The 18666-nt window shown below is 27.1% G+C and overlaps 1 protein-coding gene across 1 annotated transcript in view; it reads right to left on the reverse strand.

Annotated features, from left to right (window-relative positions):
* kl-2 (dynein heavy chain 2, axonemal kl-2) overlaps positions 1–18239 on the reverse strand; it is a 32302-nt gene extending 14063 nt beyond the window's left edge. Inside the window, exons 1-31 of the mRNA XM_089216553.1 lie at positions 18194–18239; positions 14636–14758; positions 13527–13651; positions 8685–8851; positions 8420–8585; positions 8235–8359; positions 7951–8130; positions 7322–7634; positions 6979–7199; positions 6751–6908; positions 6532–6677; positions 6315–6457; positions 5791–5887; positions 5508–5657; positions 5240–5432; positions 4793–4940; positions 4527–4727; positions 4313–4440; positions 3986–4228; positions 3301–3431; positions 2737–3035; positions 2528–2651; positions 2311–2462; positions 2127–2238; positions 1923–2061; positions 1634–1848; positions 1451–1559; positions 1263–1390; positions 980–1199; positions 561–902; positions 10–482 (exon numbers count right to left, since the gene is read on the reverse strand). Coding sequence (XP_089072679.1) covers positions 10–482; positions 561–902; positions 980–1199; positions 1263–1390; positions 1451–1559; positions 1634–1848; positions 1923–2061; positions 2127–2238; positions 2311–2462; positions 2528–2651; positions 2737–3035; positions 3301–3431; positions 3986–4228; positions 4313–4440; positions 4527–4727; positions 4793–4940; positions 5240–5432; positions 5508–5657; positions 5791–5887; positions 6315–6457; positions 6532–6677; positions 6751–6908; positions 6979–7199; positions 7322–7634; positions 7951–8130; positions 8235–8359; positions 8420–8585; positions 8685–8851; positions 13527–13651; positions 14636–14758; positions 18194–18239 — 5517 coding nt within the window. The remainder of the gene's footprint in view (positions 1–9; positions 483–560; positions 903–979; positions 1200–1262; positions 1391–1450; positions 1560–1633; positions 1849–1922; positions 2062–2126; positions 2239–2310; positions 2463–2527; positions 2652–2736; positions 3036–3300; positions 3432–3985; positions 4229–4312; positions 4441–4526; positions 4728–4792; positions 4941–5239; positions 5433–5507; positions 5658–5790; positions 5888–6314; positions 6458–6531; positions 6678–6750; positions 6909–6978; positions 7200–7321; positions 7635–7950; positions 8131–8234; positions 8360–8419; positions 8586–8684; positions 8852–13526; positions 13652–14635; positions 14759–18193) is intronic.
* Between the last annotated feature and the right edge of the window lie 427 nt (positions 18240–18666).

Raw genomic sequence — 18666 nt, forward strand, 5'->3', positions numbered from 1 at the left:
AATCCATACCTCGTCATCTAACATATGTGGGTTTTGTCGTCTACATTGCCCAGCATATCTTATTAATGAAACTAAACCTCGAAGTCCAAATTCATAATGATCTTGTTTGCTAAGTTTTTGTTTACACAACACGAATAAAACGAACACTTTATTGGCTAAAACACGGGTTTCTCTAAAACCTTCACCAAATAACATTATTTCGGCAATGAGTTTGCTATCAGGGACCATCATGGATATGGCACGGAACATTGATTTTAAATTGTCAGGTAATTCTGTCCTACCAGCGTATCCAGGATTCATCGTTATAAAAATACCACATGTATGTATGAGATTTATTATTGAACCCTCAAACATAAATTTATCTTTTCGAGCGGCGAGGGCAGAATAAATGGACAGTATCTGTTGTGCAACGACTGACAATACTTCAATGTTGATACGATTAAATTCGTCAAAACAACCCCAAGCACCTTGCTGTGCAAGCCCTATTAGAAGCAGAAGTAAAATAAAAAGTACAAATTAAGGTAGTGGAAGGATAAAAGTAAATGTTGTTATAAACTTACCAGAAAACATACGTCCCATGCTCTTATAATCCAAGCCATCAGAACAGTTTATGACAATTACATAATAAGCTAAATTCTTGCCTAAATCTTTTACAGTTTCAGTTTTTCCTGTACCTGCCGGTCCTTTTGGACTACCGCCACGAAACAAATTTAGGGCCGTAGTCATTGTGATGTAACATCTATCGGTTAAAGGTGTAATGACTAATCTTCCAGAATTACCTAAGTACTCATATCCATAAGGTTGATCAGTATTTGTTTGTCGGATGGTTAATTCATTATCTTTTTTAATCCAATAAAATCGTAACTGTGACATCCATTCAAAGTCAGCCACGTTCATACATTCTAAATAATGATTCATCACACAAAATGGTAAGGGTCTAAACTATTTCTTTTAAATACTAAAAATTAATTGTACATACTAGAAGTATACATATGATCAACTACATCTCTAGCATGTATTTCGATGGTTACCAATGAAACGATTTTTAATCGATCTATTTTTGCTAAGTCCTCACGAATAGCATCAGAAAACTTTGATAACATTTTTTTTTGTCGTTTCCGAAGTTTTTTTAGTGGCTTACTATTCCCAGTAAGGTTGGATTGTAACAATGCCAGTGTACATTGAGCTGTCCATTGAATCTGTACATAATGATGATGTAAGTCATGTTAAGATTTCAAAATAACCAGTGTTATAATACATACTTGAGACGCTGTAATACATAACTGTCCTGGCCATTTTAATATCCACTTATCACGAGTTTTAAGATTTTTCTTCAACGCATCCATAACATATATTAATTTATATCTAAGTGACTCTCGCATAATTGCTTCTATAGAAGAAACATGTTATTTTAATTTTAACTGAATTGAAATCAGCTTAATAAATTTACCAATAGAGCTCATCCAATGTTCTACAGGTCCACTGCACTTGACTCTACTTGTGAAAGCTACGTATTCTCCGTCAGCCGAATACATTCCTATGGCTGAAGTGTCATTATCCTTTGATTAAAATGTATAATATTACAAAAGTTCATGAATAAGAAACAATTAAATGTAACTAATATTTCACTTACTGAAAGTTCTAATTTGTTAATATTGTCAAAACATTTTTTAAAATGTGGCTGTAGCCGTTTTGGATTATTTGAATGTACCAATATATCTAATAAGTCATCGTTGGATATAAAATAAAACCTAGGAAAAATGTTTCGTTTTGTCTCCATGTATAATTCAAGTGCTCTCTGGGTTGTATCTAACCGTGCACTCATAGCTTGCAATTTTTTTAATAAAGCTAAATATAAATAAATAACTTAAATAATTAACACTTATAAACTTCAATGTATACTAGATAAACATGATATATACGTTTTGAATTGGTCGCTTTAAATAAATTCTTATCGGTATACATTTTAGATGTTATAATTTTCCACTCTTTTGTTAATAAATCAAACTCATCAGCTTCCTTTGGAATTTGAATACGAATATCCTCACCTTTAAATATGTTCTATGATGGTAGAAGAATTTAAATACATAAATCTATAAATTATTGGGCATTCCTAATATACCTACCATTGCATACAAAAGTTGCCTTTGGACAGAAAGTGTTAATTCTAGGACATCAGTGACAAGGGAAATTCCTTTTGACCAATAATCAGCTTCTTTGAAAAATATAGAAATATTCCTAAAATGAAAATATTGATTGATAGAAGAATAAAAAAGTATCAGATAATCATTGAATTAATTAATTATATACTTCGATCCTTTCATAGAATATAACTGTACTAAATGTTCTTCTAACATTTGTAATATATCATCAGGTACTGAAATACGATAAATGTCTTCATCACTAGAATATTTTATGTTTAGTTCCATGTTAATCCACGTATCTGCTATTGATTTTATCGACTAAGTAGAAAAATAATTCATTAAAAATTAATTATTTTTAAATATCAAATATTAAATGACTTTACGTTTTCTATATTAAGCTCCATCGTTGCTTTATTTGAAATTTCACTTATTTGATTTCCGTACTTTTGAATTTGCATTTGCATTATTAATTCCAAAGTAAAACCGGGATCAGATTCATCAAAATATCTATTAAAATTAAATTAACTTTTAAATGTTGAGATTTATTAAAAATTAATATTATTATCACAATAATATAACAACATCCACTAACTTAGTCATAGCTTCTCGTACTTCATCCCAGTGCCGGTCACGCATAGCTGGATTTTTCAAGTCGGTAATAAGAGGTAAAACACGCCTAAAAGCATCCAAACTATCACGTCTGGTGTCTAGCATTTTCCAACTTTCTTCTTTTAGCAATTTCATTGAAGATATTAACATTTTGTAAATGTTTTGTATAGTAACTTCTATTTCAGATACTTTGATCTCCCAGAAATTCGCAGCTTTATATTTATTCCACGTATTGTCCCAATTATAAGCAATCGTAAAAGTTTGACGCAAGAAAATCATTTCCTAAGAATAATGATTCATATAATACATTATATTATTAATTTTATAACGAATTTTCAATCATTTTGGAATAACTTTTAATAGTTTTCCTTGTTCCTTAAACAGGATTTTATCCTACTACCTAAATATTTTTATTATACCAATAATGCATTTTAAATAGAACATTAAGTTCATATAATTTGTTTATAACCTTTAAATTATTATTTTATAAATACTTAATTTAATCAAAATAAATAATTTTAAGTATTATTTTTGGTATCTTTTTTACTTTTTTAATATTAAGCTGTGGTGGCTTCACATATTTCAAATTGAATATTGCAAGATTATTTTTCAATTGTTTTTCTTCAATTTTTAATTTTTGATATTTGTCTTCCATTATAGACATGTGATCTAAAGCAGCTGTAATTTATTAAAAAATGAATTAATATTTATTAATAAATTTGAGCCTATTTTTCAAAAATACAGCTGTTTGAATGTAAAAAAAAAAAAAACTAGGCAAGTCTCTATGCTGTATATCATGTAATCAATTTTCCTCGTAATTTAGAAGGAGATTACAATAGAGACTAAACTGTCCACACAATTATTTGATTTGATTGAAAAAAACAATTAATCCTGTTTAGTGTTTAGAAGAAAATAATGAAACTATAAAAATTTATTTCTTAACATTCTTATGTTTTGATTAGTTAACTCTTCTACTTATCAAGAAAAAGTAAATTATTTTTAAAATCACCAATTCATCACTCTACTCAGAATCTCGAACAAAATGTGGCACAGCTCAAAATCTATTTGTGAATGTTTAATGAATTTTAATAATTTTGGAACTAGCTTTATCTATTTGATAAGTATCAATATCGTATACTATTATTAAACGCGTAGTAAATAATACAAGGTTGGCGTATTTATCAAAAAAAATATTAAATGAAAATTTTATGAATGTTAGGGTTTTTACGAACCATACGAAGTCAATTCTACATTTTTAGATTCGGTTTCTTTGAATTGTTCCCAAATTTGCTTAAAATCTTCAATATTTTGTTTGAAGATTTCTTGATCTTGTAATACCATATCATGAAATTCATTGTGTTTCTCTTTTAACATTAATTCTGCTTCGTTTAATAATATAGTATAGTTATTCCATGAATTATGTAAATCATTGTACAAGCTGCGTAATGTATCTGACATATGTATTTCATGTTTGTCTATAAATTATAAGTATATACATATAACTAAGACGCTTGATAATAAAAATTTAATATAAATATTATATTTAACCCAAAGCTTACCTAAAATAAGAACGTTTTCAGTTATCACATTTATCTCTTCTTTTTTTGTACTACACTCTAAATCAACTTTTTTTTTATATTCAATAAATTTCACCATTTCGTCCAAGTTTGATGGTGGTACCATTACACTAGGTATTAAAAATTTAAAGCAGGTATTTCATATTACTTTTTAAATTTATTTACTTTGTATAGCAATGTTTTATTTGAGACTAACCGTTCACCATTAATTTCAATGTATTCATAAAATCCTTCAATAAGATCGACCGTTTCACCTAAAAGTAGCTGGGAATAATTGAAAATCCAATCTTGGCAGTGTCTTACAACTTGCTTTATCATATCACTGATTTTAATAATAATACAAGATACTATCGATTCAGTCTGCATCTCATTTAAAATATTTATATAATTGAGGTATCTACAAATAAATTTGAAACAAATAATTAAATGCAAATTGTAAAATTTATAAGTGGTTTTTCGTACAGCATAATTTTGTTATCAATCGAATCTGCATTATGTGGTATCAACTGAAATTTAATTAATTGTTCTCGTTTATCCAAGGTCCAAATATCACTGTACTTCATTAACTTTTTCATATAAATATTTATATTTATCAATATATCCTTCGTTGCTAAATAAGACACGAGAATAAATACTAACTAATTTGACTAATTTTGTTTAACTTATTTAAATATACAGTTACATAAAAACTAGCTGAATTCAATAATATCATTAAAAAACTCTTATTAAAACTCTGCACCAGCTTCATTACGGTGGATTAGGTTATAATAATATGATTGTTTATTTTAATATAATAATTTGTTGATTTTAGATAGTACGAGGTTACAAGATTGTAAAATATTGTATCATAGATTAATACCTTAGTTTGAGTTCTTTGATCAATTAATGTAATTTATGATTTATACATACTAAAATCGATATCCGTCTGCAAATCACAACACACCCGGTCATTGGCGATCGCATAGCTGTATGGCATTAAATTAAGGTTTGTCATTTTGAATGTATGACATAACCTGGGTATAACTTTTAATGCTGTTGCCATATCCAAAAGTAGCTTCATAGAATATACCACTAGTTTTAATAAACTTGGATTATATTTAATCTGCCAAAAATCATATCGATTGATAAGTTGTGATCAAAAATGTTATTACAACAATAAAGTTTCCACTAATCTTACATTACTGCCATGTAAACTGACGTTAATCAAAAACACAGTATCATTTCTTTGTGATAAATTGTTTTTCATAGACCATCTTACATTAAGAACTAACGATTCATGTATGAGCATATCAATTTTGACTAGGTATTGTTCCCAAAATAACACCATCTATTTAAATTTATGTTTTTTAAAGAACGTAATATTTTATAATTTTGATATGTGATGTATTAAAATATTTGTAGATTATTTTTTATTTTCTCTGTGAAAAGAAAAAATAATATTTTGTGACAATTTTACATACACGCTTAATGTATTTTTCAAATCCTTCATAAACAACAGTCACGTATCTGATAATTTCATTATAATAGCCGATAATTTTGGTGACCGACGTCTTATTACTACTGAAAGAAAAACTAATGTATGTATTTATTATGTATTATGTAGAGCAGGAGTCACCAACTGGTAGACCGTGAATACTTTTTTACATGCCTTATCCGAGGATTAACTTTATTAATTTTATTAAGTTTTTAAATTTTTTTCTAAATAAATAAATAAATTCTGTAAGTGTGTCATATAAAATGTATATTAAAACAACAGAATTATTTAAGTAATATAAAATAATCTGTATTTGTATATTCATAAATGGAGAAGCGCACTTCGGGATGTTAAATTTTTAATTTTTAATTGAATAATTTGTGTAAAAGACAATACAACTGCTAGGGACCGCGGCCAGTTTGGTAAGTTTCATAACGTGCCTCCATATAAATTTATTGATGACCCCTATTATAGAGTATTGACGTTTTATAAAAAAACTTGGAATCAAACCTGAATTTATCCGTACTATGGTTCAAACCTTTTATCTTAATAAGTTCAAGTTCATTGCCAAATAACGGAGTATTAGATATTTGTATACATATTTCCATGATTCCATTATTGCATTGCTTATAGCAATTTTCAATGTCTTGGACCTAAAAATTATTATTACATTTTTTTTAATTTTTTTTTTATTTCCCTAAACCATATTAGTTAAATACGACTTAACTGATTCCAATTGTTCACAACATTTAGGAAGATATTTGTTAACATTTTCCGACTGAGCCCAAGTATATTTGAAAACCAACGGATCTATTGTCTTAACACACGTATGTATTGTTTCATAAAAGAGTTGTACTTCTTGTACGGATAAGCCTGTGTGCAACACATATAATCCTTCCATTAATTTACCACATACAATATTTTTGTCTACAAAGATAAAAAGTACCTGAAATTATGTAATTGTAGTTCTTGAGAACCATTGTAACGTTTTTATGTACATCATTTATTTTTTGAGCGATTTTAGTAAATTCTGAGTACTCATATGGCATTCCTACTTTGATCAACTTCCAAAAAATGACTTCTTCAGTCAAATCATAGACACAGCTTTTCAGGAAAACAATATAATTTGTACATTTTAAATGCAATTAAAAGATCAATATATTTAATATGTTACCTTTTTAAATCTAAATTATATTTCCAACAACGATTTGATAATTGAGTTTTTACAAATATATGATTTTCCAATTGGGTTTCGATTTCCGGATCAATCTGATCCCACCAAGCTCTAAATGAATTCTTAAGCATTCGTTGATAGAGGTCTGTGTAAGAAGCATATGCCTCTCGTAATTGTTTAGTTAAAGAACATGTCAATAACCAAGGCCGGTCAAAGATAGCCTATTATAAAACATACGCGGTATATTAAAACAGTTGTAAAGATGATATATAAAATAATTATCGAATACTATTTCGGCTAATTATCTAATGAATGTAAAATAATAATCAATATGTAAATTTACATTTTTTAATATTGTTATATTGTTGTACTGGATTACGGCCATCAAGCAAATACCCGAGTATTTTGGCATGTAATAAGATATCCAATACTTATTGTTATAAAACATTTCCATGACCGATGCAATATAGTCCATTATAAATGTATATACTAATTTTGTCTTTATACGAAAATAATACTTAAGTGGCGGCCATTCAATGAAATATCGTAAGCCCTGTAATATTTTTATACAGTCTATTTCATTGCAGGCTGTTTTCAACGCCATGTCAGTTAGCTGTTCAATTTTTAAACATAACTGTTTGATTTCATTCTGAAATCTATGATTAAATAATTAATGTTTGATTTTTTTGTTCTAATTTAATAAAATATGTCAAAGTCCATTTTCAAATAATTCATTTAAGATACAAGCTTTTATATACTTATATATATATATAAGTAATTATATACTGAGTATAATAGTACAACAGTAATGTATAATACAATTCGATCGATACCTATAAATTCCAAAAATGATTCAACTTGTCATCGAAAATTTTTAAGTACTTATACTTTAATTAAGGAACTGAGCATTAAATTAAGTCAATATGTTTTTGTAATATTTAGCACACATATAAATTATTAATCGTTCATTACTTCTTGATATGGTAAGCCCAAACATTGTCAAGCACGTTGAATATGTTTATTAGAGGATCTTTTAAATCGTAGATAATGCCATCGAAATACAGTTCGTTGTCGTCCAAATATTTCACGAAATAGTCTCCTGGACTAAACGAAAAATTTGGTTTCGCTACATCAAGATTGTATACGTTCAACCTGGTAATAAGTTGTTAGAATTAATTGCTAAGTAACCTCTAACATTCGCTATTATTATCAGCACAATAAAATTTGACTATAGTAGAGTTATACAAAGTTAATACCTTTTAAATACTATTTTTGATTTCAAAATATATTTTAAGTCTTTGCAGCGTTCAATAAATTTGTATACAGTTTTAGCTTTTACCCACAAGTGTTCTTTATCTTGATCATTATACATTTTTATCACCTAGGAACACATAAAAAACATTATCTCGAAAATATCCGTTATAAATAAATCAACTGTTACTTCCGAATACACAAATATGAATTGTTCACAAAACATTAAACATCTGTAAAGGGAATCCATTAACATCTTTATGTCACTATTAAGTATAGTAACGGTGTCTATGGTTTTTCGGCATAAAAATACTATTTGATTACACAGACAACCACACAAATAGTCAAAATCTTGTCTAAAATAAATCAAAGATTTACCACATTACTATATAAATAATATATACAGATCTCTAAAATATTGGTTTTGAAAATTAAATGTATGAAATGTCCGTTACATATTATTATAATAAAGGGATTCTTCATATATGAAAATAAACTGTAAAAATAAATTTGGTAATATGGGTTGGATGTCGCTCAGGGATTCAATGTCGTACATATCCATGCATGTATCTTTAACAATATGTAAGAAGTTCAGGTTGGATCTCGTTTCAGTTAATGATTCCTGTAACATTCAAAAACATAAAAAATAAATATGTAAAAGATTCGCTATGTTATACAGTATTTAGACGTATCTATAGATATACGTATATAATAATACTATTTAACGTAGTATACTAGTATAGTATAGACAAGATAAAAGTAAGAAAAAATACCCCCAAAAAATAAATAAACTAAGTAATTAATTTTAAAAAAATCACAAAGGAAGGTATAAAGAAAAATGAAATCAGACATTGAATTATTTAAAAAAAAGAATGCTAACGCATCTTTACAGTTATTAATAAAATGCATTCTACATTTAATGGTGATTCCAAATTAAAATCTTTATAAGAGTTGGCAATTATTTTTATATTGAAGTGAAATTTAAAATTATAATATTAAATGAACAAATTATTATGATGAACCTCTATTTTCAATATATTATTTTATTGTACTACTATGAAATGTTGAATGAAACAACAATTATAGTATAGAGAATTATTTCATTAGTTATTATAAATGTTACACACGTAAGATCACTATAATAAACAGAATGCGCACTTCCTGTCATCTAATGTTGTAAATATGGAAATAATCAAAATAATATTATGTCTACAGACCGATGTGTTGATAAAAACTGGATTGATTAGATGTGAGAAATAATCGGTTCCTTCTCAGCATATGAACGGACACAATATTTCGTAAAATTTCAATATACACTAAGCGCGAGAACTAGAGTTATTGAATTCCACTGTTCAAGTACGCTGATACAAATCTTATGCAAAGTAATATATTTTATAGGCACCTCCTATTCCCGAACTCCAGTCAACACCCATACGAATTGGTTCCCGATATTTTAGGTAGGCGGCACATAGGTTCCCGATAAACACTTTCGAAATAGGTAAAATACAATCTAATAATATTATTTATTATTATTATAACATATTTCCCATCTTTATAAATATAAATGTATACAATTTTAAAAGGAAATAAATTGTACAGAATAAAAGAACCGATTGTTTAACAGATAATCTATTAGCTTGGACTCTAAATATCACATCAAAAACGATAATCAAATTATATCTTCAACAATATTATCAATATGGACGGATATCTAGTTGTTACTTATGAAATGGTACAGCATTCAGTAGTCCACCGTAATAGAGTGTACCTATTATAGTGTTTGCATTCGCGTTTTTGTTTGCGTTTCAAACTTAATACAAACTTAAAACTATGAAATTTATGTAGGTACCTACACTTATTGTATTATAAGATTATAAATTTGAGTTTCAAAAAAAGTTGGCAGATGACATTGACCATTGCATAGGTATATGCTAAAAGAACTTGTAAGTATTTTATTTAAATAAAATAATTTATTTAAAAAAAGGAATCGACAAATTAATATAATATTTTGTTTATTAATATTTATTATAAATTTTTAATTAAAAAAAAAAATGTTATTAGGTATAACTATCATATTATTTATTATTCTTATCATTATTATTATTATTACTTATTATATGTACCATAACGATCAAATTATAAAAATTATAAAAATAAAGTGTTAACAAATATAATTTTTAACCATAACTGCAGGAATATACCAGGAAAGTTGAGAACGCTTTGACCCAGGAACCAATTCGTATACATCCTGTGTAACAACCGGAAACCAATTAGGATATACCGTTTGTAACAAACTGGGAACCAATTCGGACGTTTCGGAACCAATTATTCAGATATTCCGAAAAAATTGCACCTTATATTATTATCGCAGCACAGTATTGTATTAACACGTTAAGATCTGTTTATAAATACACCTCAATGGTTTGTTGCTTACCGTATCCAGTGACGTACCTGTGAAACATTTTTTTTTGTGGGGGGGGGGCATACATTAATTGCCCAATTTTTTATGGCTATAAATAGGGCTGTGAATTTAATGAACTAAAAAACCTTAAAAAATTCATTAAAAATGCCAAAAAAAGTCAATAAAATATGCACATAAAATGCAAAATATGCGCTTAAAATACAAAAAAAAATGAATATAAAATGCCAAAAATTATAGTATAAAATTCATTTAAAATTGTTTTTAATTTAATTTTTATATTTATATTAATATTAGGTACAGGATATTAAACATTGTACAAAAAAGTGTTTGTTTATTAAAAAAGTTGATTGAATCTGAATTAAGTTAATGCTATTCACCTGAAACATGAAAAAAAGTTTTTTGAAAACTGTTGGAAAATGTTTACTTTTGACCTTTATAATGCACCAAGGATATTCACTTTCACATCAGAAACTACCCCCAAAGTTTGAAATGAAGCATTATTTTGACTAGTTATGCTGTACACAAACACACAAAAAAAAAAAACACACATCATTGTAAAATCAATGCATTCATCACTTCGTTCAGAATCTAAAATGTGACTATGAATTTCTTTTATTTTTCAACTGTTATTGTAACAATTATGTTAAGAGCTTTGTATTAAATTTTCAAGATTTTCTACCCAAAAAATAAATTTTTATCGATATTAATTTAAAAAAAACTAATAATGATCGAAAATTGAAAATACCTATGAATAGTTCAACTAAGTCGTTTTCCCTTAATTTTTAGTTTGTTTATCCCGATTATTTAGAAAAATATTAAGAATTTTTTACTTTTGATCCCCCCAAAGTACCAACTAGATTCACTTTCTAATCGAACAAGGTACTGAAGTCGAATATCGAAGCACTTTTACTGCCCCAAAGCGTGATGAGAGAAAATAATACAAAAAAAACACACACACATCATTGTAAAATCAATACATTCCTCGCTTCGCTCAGAATCTAAAATAATTATATTGATTTCTAAGTATAAATATTTTATTTTAAAGCTAAACATTTTGAAGAAAAATTATTTAACTAGGTATACAAAGTGTTCTTCTAAATAATTTAAACTAAGAAGTTTAATATTATGTATGTATAAAATATTATTTTTATACTAAATATAAGTTACCTAATAAACTATAGTGTATAATGTAAAACTATGATTTTATATACTTTAATTAATATATTGTAAATGAAATATTAAAAAGCGGGTAAGTGGAGGTCGCTCTGTTGTACATTAGGGGGTGGGGTGGACCTCTGACTAGGGTAGGTTAAATTTGAATGCAATGATAGGTATCATTGTATACGAAAAACGATTCTGAACGGAGATGGTTTATCTGTCTAGGATATATTATAGATTATTAAAAATTTTCAAATCTTAGATTTAAAAAATTTTTTTTATGAATTTCTAGCTTAAAATAATTTGCGAATTTTCGTGATTTTTACGCATGTTGACAAAATTTGAATTTTAAATGCTTATAAAAAAAAAATCGTGACTATGTATTTTTAATATTTTTCAACTGCTATTGTTACAATGGTTAGGAGCCTTGTATTTAATTTTCAAATCTTAGATCTAAAAAGAAAAAATTTTATGAATTTCTATCTAAGATAATTTGAACATTGCCGTAATTTTTACGTATTTAGTCAAAATATGAACTTCAAATGCTAACAAAAAATTGTGCCTATGGATTCTTATAATTTTTTAATCACTATAAGAATAACTTAAGAGAAACTTTGTATTAAATTTTCAAGTATTTTTATAGGGGCCAAAAATATTTTATCGACACTTCAAAAAAAAAAATTCAGAAAAATTGAAAATTTCAGTTGTCTATAAATATCTCAAAAGAAGTCAAAATATTTTGAAAATTAAATCATGTAAAGAAAATGTCAATCTAAATAACTGATAAAATTTTTAAGTATCTACGACTTATGCTTTTTGAATAATAACAAATGTTAAAATTCGTTTGAGGATTAATCGTTATCGTTACGCTATTTCGTAAAAATTTAAAATTCAAACGCACTTAAAATTTTTCCTATAATTATGCTTCGAAACTGCTCTATAGCTATTTGAAGGAAAACTTATAGAAAACTTAGTGTTGAATTTTCAATCCTTAGTTATAAACGCAAAAAATTTTATGATTTTTCAACTTCAAAATTACTTGCAAATTTTCGCGTTTTCGACAGATTTCGTAAAACTTTGAACTATAAACGCTTATAAAAAAAAATTGTGACTAACGATTTTTAATTTTGTTTAGCTACAATAAGAACAACTTAGTAGGAACCTAGTATTAAATTTTCAAGTTTTTTTGGTCATTCAACATTTTTTTACCGACACTTCAAAAAAATCGAAAATTACTAACATAAACATTTGGTGAAAATTTCAAGTATTTATAGTGATTAGTTTTTGAATTACAGCCATATAAAAAAATCGATTTGGTCAAAAACTGGTTTTGCGTAAAAATTCCCGTTTTTTTGTTTCTCTCGATATTTTTGAAAACTGTTGGAAAATGTTTACTTTTGACCTCTATAATGCACCAAGGATATTCACTTTTACATCGGAAACAACCCCCAAAGTTTGAAATCAAAGCATTATTTCGACTAGTTATGCTGTACACAGACACAAAAAAAAAAAAACACACATAATTGTAAAATCAATACATTCATCACTTCGTTCAGAATCTAAAAAGGACTTAAGACGGTTTAAGCAAGGCGGAGTTATACATATACAGACAAGAAAAATAGAAAAAAAAATACCTTTCAGGAACTCACTATAATAATAAAAACACGTGACACATAACTAAAACTTACTATTTATGTGTTATTTATCGTATAATTACTTGCAAACTATTAGTCATGTTGTCGTAAAGTTTCACGAACCCGGACTCTGCTTTCCTCAAACGGTCCACTGTTTCGGGCACCCGGACGTGGTGTATTACAGCCGTTATGAATTCCAAGTCCACAACTGCGAAAAAAAAAACATAAAATCAATGTTTTGGTGATTTTTTTGGAGGCTAATGCCAGGTTGAACTAGTAGCAAAATCCATTTTTGGTGGTGGTTTGGTCTGAATCCATTATTTAAATATTAAATATTTTATGCACTTCGAATTATCCAGTGTGTAGATTTGAATTGGTCATAAACTTAAGATAGGAATCCACATGATTTCTGATATCTATTTAATACATGCATCTGAGTGATATTATTTTTTTTCTTCATAATATCAGAGTTAAGAATACTTTTTATTTTTTGCATCTTTTGCACACTTGTTTATCTTATTAAGTCAATATTTTATTACATTCACATTCGAAGTGCATATATCTCATAAGATTTTAATAATTTAGTTTTCTTCAAGGTTATCAAAAATATCAACTAGAAGAAATATTCCATTTATACCTATCCATTTATCTATGGTAAAAGTTATGGCCCACCGATATTATTTTACTCCATATGAAAATCATCCTATGATAGTTCATAAATTTTAAATATCATATTCTTTAATCTATCCATATAGATTAAAGAATATGATATGATGGATATTATATTATTCAATGTTATTGATTTACGTTATAGTTTTTCTCACTTTAAGTTTAGGTATTTTAACATATAAGTATTAAGTTTTTAACAACCAAGATGAATACTATAACTAATAAAAATATTTTTACTAAATATACCGTAATTAAAATGATTATATTTTTAGGTATATTTTAAGATCATATTTAAGTGACACTGTGCATATTTTAAGATCATATTCAGTGATTTTTCTAAAGAATTAATAAATGTATATTTCAAGTATTTAAATTTTAACCTTTAATTAAAATGTAAATTAAAAAAAACCATATCATTCAAAAAAAAATTCTATAGTTAATGTAGGTATAATAATAACTATTATAGACCACCCGCCAGAAATTGTTGGTTGTGCTACCGTACTGTACGGCATGTATCACTAACGTCTTTCTTCCCAGTAAGTGACTTCGTCAACGATGTGTATCATTCCGTATTCGCATCGGCTCGGGATCCGGTTATCATTATTCAGGTGTAAATGTACGTCCACGTACCATCGGACTAATTCGGCTACGGCCACAAATGAATAACATCACATACCGGAAAACAAGTAATACAATATAATATATAGTGCATAGTATATTATTAAATATATGCCTAGTAAAAATAAATAATAGCCATACACCCACCGTGAAAACATCCTTAGAGGTAGTATTTGGAGGTGAAATCAGAATGAGGTGACGTATTGTTATTTTATTGAAAAAATATGAGTGCGTATAGTTTAATATATATATATATATTTATAACGGTTAGATATAATAGAGCATCTTAGTAACCATAAAGATTAAAGATTTAGTCCACTCAACAGTTTTTATTTTTTTTTTTTAAATTAGTAATTAACACACAAATCAAATAAGTATAGGTTTAAAATCATAGATGAAATATATGTGATACTCATTGATCACTGTAGTTGTAAAAAAATAATTTAAAAAAAATCTAAATTCGGGAATGTTTTTAAAACATACCTATCTATTATGTTTTTGTTAGGTTTTTGACAGTGCAAAATGAAGAAAAGTCTAGGTACGTACATTTGGACTTTGAAGATAGTTTGAAATTATTTTTTAGTGTGATGCATAGATTATAAAATTATATAATTACTACCTTTTATTAGATGGTACACTCATATATCATTTAGGCCGCGGAATTATATGCACTAAAAATTTATGAAATATGCACTGATTTTCATTCAAATATGCACTTAAAATATGCAAAAATATGTGAAAGAAAATTTAATTAAATTTATTTAGTTTAAAAATGTATATAATTCATTAAATAATTAATAAGGTGTATATAAATAACAAAACAAATATATTAAATGCCAATTTGATATAATTTAATTGTATTTTGTATGATAATATATTCAATAGTATGTTACATTTTGAACATTCACTCATCTAAACAAAAATCAAATAAAACAAATTTAGTATATTTTTATAATATTTAAAAATTACACGTAGATTTACAGTTAACTACTTAAGATTTGGGTACATTTTCAAAAAAATGTACTTTGATTTTCAGGCAATTTTTTTCTTTTTACATCCATGGGTTTTACATATGACATAGCATTAAGCATTAGTAATAATAACATAATAGGTATTATTTTTTCATAAATATGCATTTTATTTTTAAAAAATCCTAAAATATGCAAATTTAATTTTGCATACCAACACATTAGGTTAAGATTCAATTTTGTATATTATTACCTAGCTATTTTTAATAAAATATGCAAACGCATAGAATTCCGAGCTCTAATCATTATATTGTATTTGTATTATAATAAATACTAAACTTTCGTTCGTACCTACTCACGTTTTAAAATATATTGGATTTAAGATTTCAAAAATCAATAAAAGTGAACTAAAATGCTATTTTACAGTTTAATATTACAAGCTCATCTTTAAATTGCATATGTTATTTTAAATATTTTAAATGTTGAACAATCAAGGACATATTGAGTCAATAAAGGAATGTTAAGAATGCCATTAAGATTTTAATATTAATATCAGACTGTATTTCATGTCTTCAATGATAATAAGCATAATACCCTAATTGAATTTATAATATTCATAAATATCATAATATTGCGACATTCGATAATAAAAAAATAATTCTCCCGCGGTTATATTGGTTGTGAAGTATAAAACAAATATGATTGAAAGATTGATCAAAGAGAAAAAAGAATGAGAGAAAAAAAGAAAATCATCAGCTGTTCAATTAAGACAAGTAATCAAACAAACTTCTCTGCGGACGAACTGAGAGCGACATAACACCTATGCGTATGTAGCGCCAAACATCGTAAGTGTATCAGTGATTCTTTATTGTAGCGAAAGATAGTCGTAATAATTTATCTTCTCAGCTGAGCATAGAAATTTTTGTCTCATATATGCGGAAAGTCATACATTTAATGGTAATAGGTATACGGTCGTGTAAAATGAATTTCGACTGTCGGCTATAGACATTATATGCTTTTCGTATAACGGTGGGATCGTCACCCATGGGACACGTTTACTAAGAAAAACACACCCACCCTCGATAGACGGCGATTCGCCTAGTCCCGGTGCAAGGTTCAAAAGTTGGCTATAAAAGAAAGTTCGGAATTTGCATTTATTTAATTTTTTTGTCTTTTTCAATTTTGATAGTAGACCAAATTTCGCATGCTGCAATCGACTGAAATTACGTACCCATATAACGAGGTTTGTAGGATTTCTTTGTAGATTTTTCAAATACGAGTCTTTTCGCTTTAAATCAAAAAGTCACTTTGATAATGTGTACACTCGAACTATCCACTTCCTACCCCCTCGAAGACGTATCAGATTTTCATTTCTTAAAATAAGTTTTGGGTATACACATCTTTTTAAAAAGCATGTAAATAGTTAGGTGCAATCGCTGTTATCTGTTATAGACTGTTGGAGTCTAAATCGAATGTTTCAATCGTTTTTGATCGGTTTCAATTCTCTGTAACGACTATATCATAAAATGGATTCTGGACAACAGTATGAATCCGTTCAGCACTTAACGATTTTTCTCGATTGAATTTCATGTTTGAAATAAGTCCCAAAAACGTAAAAAAAAAGAATGATAGTACAGCCCGTACTTAGTTTGATACCGGTCAACCCAAACATATATAGGTACATTCAAAATGAAATCATCTCCACCAGTTTATTTTAAATAATAAAAATAAGTATTCCAATCATGTATGATGTAGCATAAAACTCCCCATAAGCCCATTGGTTGGTGTGTTGGTGACACTGAGCATTTATTTAAGAACTTAATTATGTGATTCAATGTGAAAATTAATCTCAAAAAATAACAATTTAAATAATTTTAAAAATCTAACAGAACAAATCACCTACGGTGAACAAAAAACATCCAAACATTCCTATAACTTCTTCTTGCGTAAAATATTAATATTAAAATAATATTACAGTATTATTTATTATATTTATCATATCTTTTCATTCTAAAAGATTAAATATTAAATAATTAATAATTAAAGTTGGCTATGGTACCAATTGTCTTGACCGTTTTTGATATCAATTTTTTCATGAAAACTCCCATAAACATTTAAACTAAAAACAGTAGGTACCTAGTTAATATTTGATTAATTTTTTTAATAAACCTTTTAAAACTTGTAAATACTTCAATAAATCGTATATAGATGATAATTGTCACGCTTGACATCCCCTTAATATTTTCTCCGAACACACAATAACAAACGTCAGATGAAAAATAATTATTTTCCGTTTTATTTAAGTTCTTTGTTCTTTACCCTTCGCTCACTCTTTGTGAAATTAACGATTACGTTAGAGATACTTGAAATAATCTCTTATTTAGTTATTTAGTCATGTTATATTAACTTAAGTTATTAGTTGTTATAGATCTATGGTTTATAACCAATTTTTATTATTTCAATTCTATTTAGCTGTACTCAAGTATAACACTAACCTTCTTGTTGTCTGATGGTGTGCTCTTCTTCTTCCTCCTCCAACATCTTGCAAAAGTTTTAGGATAACCAAAATAATGATATGACCAAAAGAAAAATTAAGTTTCGCAAAAAAAAAAATTAAAAGCATAATACAAAAATAAATGCAAACAATTTTGTTCGTTGCCATGACTTTGTCAACGTTAAATTTATATAAATAGCACATTTAGATATATTTCATTAAAATTGAAAGAACAATTAATTATAGTATAGTAAACTTAATTAGTCCTAAACTCATTACGGTAAATCACGCAATGCAATAGTTCACGACTCTCGTGCGACTTCTCTTTACAGGTTCTTAAGCTCGTCAATCGTCTTGTCAAACTTGTCAATTCTTATAAGAGTTAAATTATCTAGCTACTATTTATGAACTGTTGTTTACAAATTATAAAACAAATACAGTTAAATATATATTGTTGTTTTTAAAAATACAAAT

The sequence above is a fragment of the Diuraphis noxia genome, unplaced genomic scaffold, assembly GCF_037042655.1.
Source record: "Diuraphis noxia isolate RWA-SAM2 unplaced genomic scaffold, SU_Dnox_SAM2 contig0001, whole genome shotgun sequence".
In the NCBI taxonomy this organism is placed as follows: domain Eukaryota; kingdom Metazoa; phylum Arthropoda; class Insecta; order Hemiptera; family Aphididae; genus Diuraphis; species Diuraphis noxia.